Below are 9,017 nucleotides of genomic sequence, written 5' to 3' on the forward strand. Positions count from 1 at the left end.
TATTGCATGCTTTTATTTTGAAGGTCTGACTTTGGATGGGATGTGTCATCTTCGATGTTGCCTGAGCGATGCTGAGCAGATCGGACAAAAATTGTTGAAATCTGAATTGTAGAAAAACTCTGGCAGATGTAAACTAAGATTTCACTGTACTGCGAAAATTAGCACTTTCTCCTGAAATAAAATGACAAATGGCAACTAAAATAACACATTTTGCCTTTTTGCAGTGTACTTATTGTCTTCTAACACCAAACACGTTTTTTTCCTAAAAATAAACTGACATAAACAATAGAAATAATAGTAAACCATCTTTAGAGATAACATGTATGAGGCGCTTCCTCTTTGACTGAACTTTTGGGAAAAAAAAATCACTCGTACATTGACCAAATTGTCAAGTTACCAACACTGACTGCGGTTTTGCAAAGTAACTCCACTGTAGGCAGCCATGTTGTTAGTGTTCAGCAACGTCCCCAGCGACTAAAATGAATGAATTTTGCGGCCAAAGAATCAAGCAGAGATAAAATTTAAAAGACTTACCGCTTCTTGGGGGAGGAAGGTGTCTTCCTGGCGGAGGACCAGCAGCCCCACAGTGCCCCCCATTGGAGTGGCCCTGAGGATGGAAACCACCTCCTCCTGTCTGCGTCCATTCAGGTCGATCCCATTCACCTGAGCAAAAGAGATACCAGTGACGTCGGAGCTTTCTCAACATAAAACGGTTAGGTGGAATACGTGATGTCATCTCATAACAACTTCACTCTCAAATCATTGACAAAACATTTTACAGTGATATATTCAAATGAAAGCACTTCCAATTCCAGTTTAACTCATTAAATCCCAGCCATTTTCACTGGAGCAACCCCCTCAATCCCAGCATTTTATTGGATTTTGACTGATCTTGCAAGGCCCACAGAATATTTGGTTCTAATGCTATATAAACATGGAGCCTACCAAAATAAAGTTTGGACTCTCTTCTTTTAGCAGAAAAATAATTTTGCTTCTATCTTTTTCCATTCTTCAGCAATCGGCATTACAAAATGGCTGAGTTTCATGAAAATGGCGATTTCTGGGCAAAAAAACAGAGAAAAAGAGCTTTTTGTAAAAGCATGCATTTCAAGTACGTGAGGCACCACTGCCACCTACTGGTCACTTTTTTACATGATTTACAATGCAAACGGCTTATTCTCATTCACAGATTACATCAGACCCTCCTCCTCTCTATGATGCAAAAAAAGACTTAGACGTACAGGTACGTCCTTGGTAGGCGGGGCCTAATTTTAAAAAGACGTACAAGTACATGTTGTGGAATTAAAGAGTTAATGTCAGTCGAATGTTTTACAGTAAAAAAAAAAAAAAAAAAAATCACATCCTCACCTCGAGTAATCGGTCACCTGCCTTGAGGCGTCCATCTTGAATGGCGGCTCCCCGCGGAAGGATGTTCTTGACATAAATGGGCGCCGAGCCCCCGATGGGGACGTCGCGCGACGTGATGCTGAAGCCCAAACCTTCGGGCCCTGCGGGGGTGAGACCACAGTCAAAGCAGGAAGTCCATTTATAGACCATCAACTTGAGACTAAACAAAACGTTGAGGCGTCACCCAGAGGGAATATTTATGTCATTAAGACAATCATAGCATGGTTGTTTTCTTTGAATTTCCTGTGCAGCTCTGTGGACACGACCAATCCCTGTCACTACATATTCTTGTCCCTGTCTTGCAGGCTAGATCTGATAACCAAAGTATTAGGACAAGTCATTAAAGGAACCTCGGAAATGGTCATTATGAGCCTAAGATTGCCGGTCCAAAGCAAACCAGTGTATTTCCTTTGTCTTTCCAGGCATGCTTGCTGGAGCCTTTTTTGTGGGTCTACTTGACAGACTTGTCCCTCAAAATCCATGTGGCTGACTTACTAAATTAGATGGACTGTACTTTGGCGAGTCATTCAATTTTGGGGCTGTGCACCCACACAGAATGACTACAAATCTTAATATTTCACAATTTAGCTATTATTAAAATGAATTGAATTAGTTGGGGGAGGGGGGGGACCCTCATGATCTTATTGCTCAGGTTTGTATTTAATGTCATCTATCTGTTCAAATTTGGTAGCGATCAAATGAAACTCACAAGTAGGGCTGGGTAATATATTTTTATCGTATCGAAAGTGAAATGTAAACATTAAAGATAATGTCGAAATGAAGACGATATCGGTCATGTGACCTCGCCACTCTTGTGTTGCATGGAAATCTCAGTTGATTCACATTCCTGCTTCCATGTTTGGCCTTGATCGACAGTTAATACAGCAGCAGATGACAATCATCTCGCGGAGGGCGAGGGAGGAGGGACACACGCAGAGTGAGCGAGTTGACACCCGCAGCTGCTGCTGCTGCCGAGACAGCACACACTCAACAAATTCATTTCCATGTTTGCTCTCAAGTATATACCGGAAGGTACACATATGTCAAATCAGTCTTGGACAAATCTTGGATTTAAGTCCCTAAAAATTGGTTACTTCAAACCAATTACGGCAGATTTCCTTTTTATTTGACAACAGGAGTCCTTGAGGCCATTTTTATCTGTCGACTCTTGATGAGCAGCTAAGTGAAACTGGTTTGAGTTGCCGAACTTTCAAAAGTCAAACCTACACTTCACTACATAATGATGAAAACCCAAATGCGCCATAATCTGTCAAGTATACAAATAAAATTTGGCAGCAATTGGACAAATTCCATAGGAAAGCCCGTTTTGTTTCACAGCACAGGACAATTAAAAAGTGCCTTTGGGGGGGAGATTTTCACAGTTCTCCTTGGAGGCATGTTTTGGAAAGCATAAAGCAGTGAATCAACATCCCATTATGAGGACAGTTATAGAGAGAGGAAATGATGACTAAGCCTCCATCCTGTCCAGACTACTCTCATATTTGTGCCTGGGAATTAAGTGCGCAAAGCAAGAAGTTGGGACTAAGTGGATGTTAATTACACAAAGGTCAGCAAGACGCTGGCAGTGTTGCCAAGTGAGCAACTTCTCCGACCTTTCTAGATCTCGAGACTATTTCTAAAAAAAAACGTGAGAAGTGATTGTGATTCCTGCTAAGAAACAGACAACATGAGCAGAATTCACAAATCGTGGCGGAACTGGCCCAGCGTCGCCTGCCAGTCTTAGTAAAGCTGTCTTCGCCATCGCTCCCACGCCGCTCGCAACGTCACTTTGGCCGTTTCCGTCCATTACCATGGCAACCAAGCACAACAGTAAAAGGCGACTTCACGCATCCTTACTGTGCTGGTTCCCTTCTCTACAGTGTAGTTCACCGGGATGTCGAAAGTGAGCGGCACCTCATCCTTGTTGGTGATGTGGTTGGGCTGGATGCGTTTGTCGGCAATCCTTTTGTTGTATTTCAAAATGCAAAGTACTTTATTTGGGGTAAATTAGAGGCACTTTTAAAGCTGGCAGGTGTGTGCTGTCTCACATTTAACATGAGTTTGAATTAGATTGCTTCTTTCTGATCGTAGCCCCAAGATGCACACTTCTGAAACCCTATCAGTTATTTTTACTTGGAAAGTCTTTCCACTTGATTTGCACAGGTCACAATAAAGGAGGAAAAATGTCTTTATTACTTGTGTACGTACACCTTTTATACCCACTGCCGCGACTTTACTTTGCTATTTGCAGGATTCAAAAGTATAAACCAGGCAGAGGTTTAAGGCGTGCTGGGAGCGGCGGGATTAAGTGGAAACAAAACGAGAGATGAGGCGAACGGTCCTCTTGAGAGACGTGCCGCTAATCTCCCGGCAAACGTCTGCCGCCGAAAGAAAGAGCGAGGGGACACGAGGAGATTTCAGGGGGAAGACCAAACAACAAGAAGCAGCTGTTTTTGTTTTTGTCACGGATGAGAGAGAGAGAGAAAGAGAGAGAGAGAGAGAGGGAGAGAGAGAGAGAGAGAGAGAGAGAGAGAGAGATATGGAGGGGAGATGGGGGGGTGGGAGAGATTTTGGGAGGTTGCAGTCCCGTCTTTGTTGCAGCACTGGCGGCTGCTAAGCAACAAGCTCTTCGCCCACAACCCCGACTGACGCCTTGGCAGAGGTGCGCACGCGTCACCTGTGCCAAGACGTCTGTTTAAGGCCACGCCAAATTTCTGCGCAAAATGCTGTGCGGAAGCCCACCTGTTGCTTTTCGGGACATGTGGATTCAAATATTGCGACACATTCCACCTACGTGAATTGAAAAAGAAAATGCTGAAATCTAAAATGGATGGGCAACAAGAGAGTATACTTATTTAAAAAACTTTTTTTCCCCACCCAAAGACATTTATTAAAATACAGTTCAGTCTGAAAAATGTTGAAGATTTTAAGACTTCATTAGCGTTCCTCATGGTTTCAAGTCAGGGTTATGTTTTCCAAAGTAGGGTTTCAAATATGGTTTCGAACAGGGATTTGGGATTCGAGTCAGCATCTCTAGCTGGGGTTAGGGTTTGTCGTTAGGGTTTCAAGTCATCGTAAGGTTCCAAAATAGGGTTTCTAGCCAGGTTTCTAGAAGAGGTCAAGATTTGTAGTTAGGGTTTCAAATGATGGTTTAAGGCCCCGGGTTAGGGTTTTAAAATAGGGTTCTCAGCCAGGGTTTAAACTGCTATATGGCTACACGTTAGCATAACAACTAATTAGCATTTTTCCATTTCCATTTGAATTTGAAGGTGTTTCGTTTTTTTCCCCCCAGTACCTTTCTGAAGCTGAATGTTGAGCCTTCTCCCGACCTTCTTGTTGTATGTCGGCGTGGGGGTGGATGTCAGCCCCCTCTGCGGTGAGTGAATCTGTCCGGTGGGAGGTTTGGCGGCAGAAATGGCTGTCGGGTGAGCGGCGGCGGGCGTGTAGCCGTCCGTCTGCTCTGGATGCGGATGAGTGCGCGCTTGTTTCTGGGAGCCGTGTCGGGACATCCTGTGAGGCGTGAGATCCGTGGCACTGGATGCCGAGTCAGCGGTGAAGCGGCCTGACGAGTACGCCGGGTTTCTCTCGACCTGGGACAGATGCTCGTAGTGGGCTTTCACCGAAGATGGCACCACGTGGAACATGATGACGGGAGAACGCATGGCCTGGCGGAACATGCTCTGGGCCCTGGGCAGACAGGAAACAGGAATAAAATCACAAATCTTAAACACAAACGAAGGCGAAGACGTGCGAGTAGTTAATAAGTAGCTTGAAAGTATCATGTATGTTGTTAGGGCAGTAAATTTTGAGCTTGTATGTAGTTAAGTAGCTTGCATGGAGGACAGTAGATTGGTGCAAATAGTTTGGGAAGAAGCTTGAAAGTAGGAATGTAGGTTCTTAGATTGGTGGCAAGTAGGTAAGTAGCTTGAAGGCAGGCTTGAAGGTCGTAGGTAAATCAGTGAATTGGATGTGTGTAGGTAAGTTCCATTAATAAGGGTTTAGGTAGTAGGGTCAGAAGATCGGCGGCAAGTAGCGAGGTAAGTAATTTAAAAGTGGATAAGTCGGTAGTAGGTTGGTGGAGAGTGGGTAGGTCTTTAAGGAAGTAATTGGGAGGGTGTCATGGTAGGGTCAGAGGCATCAACCGTGGTGGTGTGAAAGGGAATAGCTGAAAGCCTGAGTGGGATGCCAAGTTGAACAACTGACACTCAATTTTCAGACTCTTTTGCGCTGAAAGCAATCGTTCGTCCCCGTCAACTATTTTCTATATCCGAAATCCGTCTTTGGCCACATGAACGTCGTGATAAATTCAATATTACTGCTATGGTTCCATCTCCTGGTACTCTCACTTGGATGGACAGAAAATCTCCTGCTCAACTGAGCCCCCAACCCCTTACTCGCTGTGAGCTCATACAGTAAAAGCCCCCAAAAGGAAGCTCATGTTGACAGCAGCAAATCCTCACTGGCACCATTTGCTGCCCTCCATCACATGTTGCTTTGACTTGTCCAGAGAGGACATTCAGGCGAGTGGCCAAAGCGGCAAAGAGGCTTTTAATGCATTCCCGCGGCGTGAAAATGTGTTGTGAAATTCCAGGAGCCCTTTTTGGCAGCATTCCCAGGGGGAGGATGAACTTGTAGATGAGGTAGCAGACGACAACGATATGTAGAGCAGCTCCCGGAGAGACGTGATCTGCATGCACCTGTGTCAACAAAGTCACAACACTTGGACTGACAGGCGCCTCTTTCACACACTTTCAACCCGTACACAGTCGTAAAAGACGTGTCTTTGCATCCGACAATCACTTCTCCCACACTATTGCGTTGAAAGAAACCATCTCTGTCCGACAATTCCAGACGCTAAAACTGCCAGTCACAAAAACTAGCGTCACGGTATTCTTGTTCACGGCTCTGATGCTGACAATTTGCGGATTCTTGATGTTTTCGCATTCTTACCCGTACATCACACCTTTGCCTTTCCTCAGCAGTTGGCACTAACATGTTCGAGACGATCGTGACAGTCTCAATTTTACTCAACCGCAGTGAAGATTAACTTCTCCAAAAACCGTCCCTGCATATTCGCGAGCATTCTCGGATAATGTTGCCGCTGGAAGCGGAACCGCATACAAATCTCAGGTTTTGGGCTATGGAGAATCTGTAAACCTATTAGCAACTGTGTGTGTATGTGCATTTCTGTGTGTGGTAGATATATATATATATCCTCTGAATTATAGCTGTTGGTATGAAAGTATAAAAACAACAAACACGCACACACTACATTATCATTTCTCCACGCAGCATACGGGAATGGGAAAAGAGGCAGGTGGGTTTAGGTAGACGGGGGACTGATGCAAGAAGCGGGATTAGTGGTCAAAAGAATGGTTGGTCCACAAGCTTTCTAAAAAGGCATCCAGGCTGAAAGGATTGCAAGGACCGAATCGGTTGTAAAAGGTTCACTTAGCGCAAGCCTTGGGCACCAGGTGCCAGTAGCAAAGAGTCAAAAAGCAGGATGAAGCAAGGCCATCCGAAAGTCCAGGAGTGGTGTCTCGGGAAATAGTCTTACTGTTCAAAGCGGATGTTGCGCAGGTCCCCGTTATTGATTCTAACAATGCAGTCGTTCTCCTGGAAGAGGGCCTGTTGCTGGGCTTTGCCACCGCGTTCCAGACGCTTAACCAACAAGCCAAGAGTCCTGAAAGTGTCCAACAGGGTCATGTTAACATAACGCAACATAGAAGGTAGTGTGGCTTTGTTGGGAGTACAGGAGGTCAAAAAAAAAAAAAAAAAGGCGGGGCTATTTCGGATTCAGATATTTATTAATAGGGAGGTCAAGTCAAAAATGTTCTTAACAATAATATGGTCGATGTGCCCCGACTAGTCTAAACACGGCATCCTCAATAATGTTGCGATTGTGGAATATGCGATGGATAAAAACAGACAGCTTTTGCTGTTTGATTCATTTTGCACAAATGTAATATTAATCCAAAGACCCGTGTTTAGACTGGTGGGGCCGTACAGAACATTTTATTCTAAAAAATATTTATGATTTGACTTCCCCTTTAAGGCCAATTACCTAAATCACAAAACAAAACATGAAATTTGAGGTCTTACGTTTATCTTATTCACGGCAATGCATGTTTTGCATTTTTGAGACCATAAAATGACAATTTGGGGAAAAGCAACCATTTTTACCCAAACTGTTTCGTTGCGGTTGAAGTGACCCAATCTAAAATTTACAAATGCATTTTTTTGGAAAGTAAATAGAAAATCAGCACCGTCATGGCATTTTTAATAATTCTGCATTTTACGTCAACGTATTTTTTTGCCAAACTTCCCTTTGAGCCAAGGACATTTTCGGCATTTCAATGAAAAACACAAAAAGGGTTACTGGTAAACCCTGCTATCATTTTGTTGGAGCACTAGTGCCAATATTCTTGGAAGAGCACAAAATGTTTCCTAAGGGGAGGGAGTGGGGGGGGGTCGACTGGCACCTGAGGCGCCACGCTTGTAATCTGCTGTGCAAAGTGGTTTAGGGCGAGAGGCTAGCATCACCCGAGAAAGGTGCTTGGTGGATTACATAGCCAAAAAGGGAATTTAGCAAAAGATGTGGCAAGTCCAGTCTTCTTGTCGACCTATCATCTGAAGGGGCTTTTTTTCCCCCCTTTCTCAGCGCATGAGCCACCTCTGTAAATTGAGTCGATTGTACAGTTTAACACTCGGCCCCGGCTTCTAATTCAATTGGGACGAGAATGTGATTACGGCGAGGGTAGCAGAGTTCAGGAGGGCGGAAGAGTTCAGAAACATTCCAGCTGATTGGAATGGAGTGGGAACACAATGTGATTTGCCGGGAGAAGGGCTTCCACTTCGTTTGATGAAGGCGTAATCTAGGAATAATGCCTGCCCACACATTTTCCCAATAAAGGCAAACGTGCCTTAAAAGTGTGCTCTTAGCGTGATTGAGTCGGCCTGTGAAGAAGGCGATAGCATCTCCCCTATGAACAAGTTTGTAGCCGCGGATTTTGTTTCAGCTTCACTGCCTCTTTGGGAACATTCAAAACAGATGTGAAATTCCTGGTAATGCCTCTCCGGCCGGCTTTGTTCCAGCTGTGCTCAACGCGTCCTTTGAATCCCGCGGCGCGGACGTGACGGGAGGCCGGCGGAAATATGACGGTCACCTGCAGGCATCAAAGCCCTATGATGGATGGTGGCGAACTGGCAAATGACTTCACGATGCGGGCGGGTATTTACGCGTCAAGTGGACAACACAAGGGCACGTTCAGAGGCCACATTTTTTTCCCCCCGCCTAGAATTACCAACTTGTTTGTTATGCAAGCGCACGATTTCACTCAGGTACAGTCAGGATGTTCTGTATTTTTATACTGTGCATAATGGTAGGCAGTAGGGGTGAAACAGTAGTGTTTATCTGCAGCTACCAAACCACTTGTATGCATGGGTCCAATGCATTTGTACTTTTTTTAAACTAAATCAGTACTGAGCCTGGGATTATATGATCAAAAGATTTGGGATGACATAACTGTGCAGCTATTCTCAATGTTTTCTGGGTCAACCACAACATTAAAACTACTGGGGGGGGGGGGGGGGGGCAAAACAAAAAACAT

General features: G+C 44.6%; 1 protein-coding gene across 10 annotated transcripts in view; it reads right to left on the minus strand.

The window, feature by feature from the left end:
* The window catches only part of pard3ab (par-3 family cell polarity regulator alpha, b), a 105,202-nt gene that overhangs the window by 44,429 nt on the left and 51,756 nt on the right, over nucleotides 1-9,017 (minus strand). For 8 of the 10 annotated variants that reach the window (XM_019892880.1, XM_019892875.1, XM_019892878.1 and 5 more), the window contains 4 exons: nucleotides 6,965-7,090; nucleotides 4,703-5,094; nucleotides 1,369-1,508; nucleotides 535-663 (listed from right to left, as the gene is read on the minus strand). In XM_019892880.1, the coding sequence (XP_019748439.1) occupies nucleotides 535-663; nucleotides 1,369-1,508; nucleotides 4,703-5,094; nucleotides 6,965-7,090 (787 nt within the window). The remainder of the gene's footprint in view (nucleotides 1-534; nucleotides 664-1,368; nucleotides 1,509-4,702; nucleotides 5,095-6,964; nucleotides 7,091-9,017) is intronic. The other 2 variants (XM_019892882.1, XM_019892883.1) reach the window with 1 other exon arrangement.

Source organism: Hippocampus comes, unplaced genomic scaffold (genome assembly GCF_001891065.2).
Source record: "Hippocampus comes isolate QL1 unplaced genomic scaffold, H_comes_QL1_v1.1 scaffold255, whole genome shotgun sequence".
NCBI classification, from domain to species: domain Eukaryota; kingdom Metazoa; phylum Chordata; class Actinopteri; order Syngnathiformes; family Syngnathidae; genus Hippocampus; species Hippocampus comes.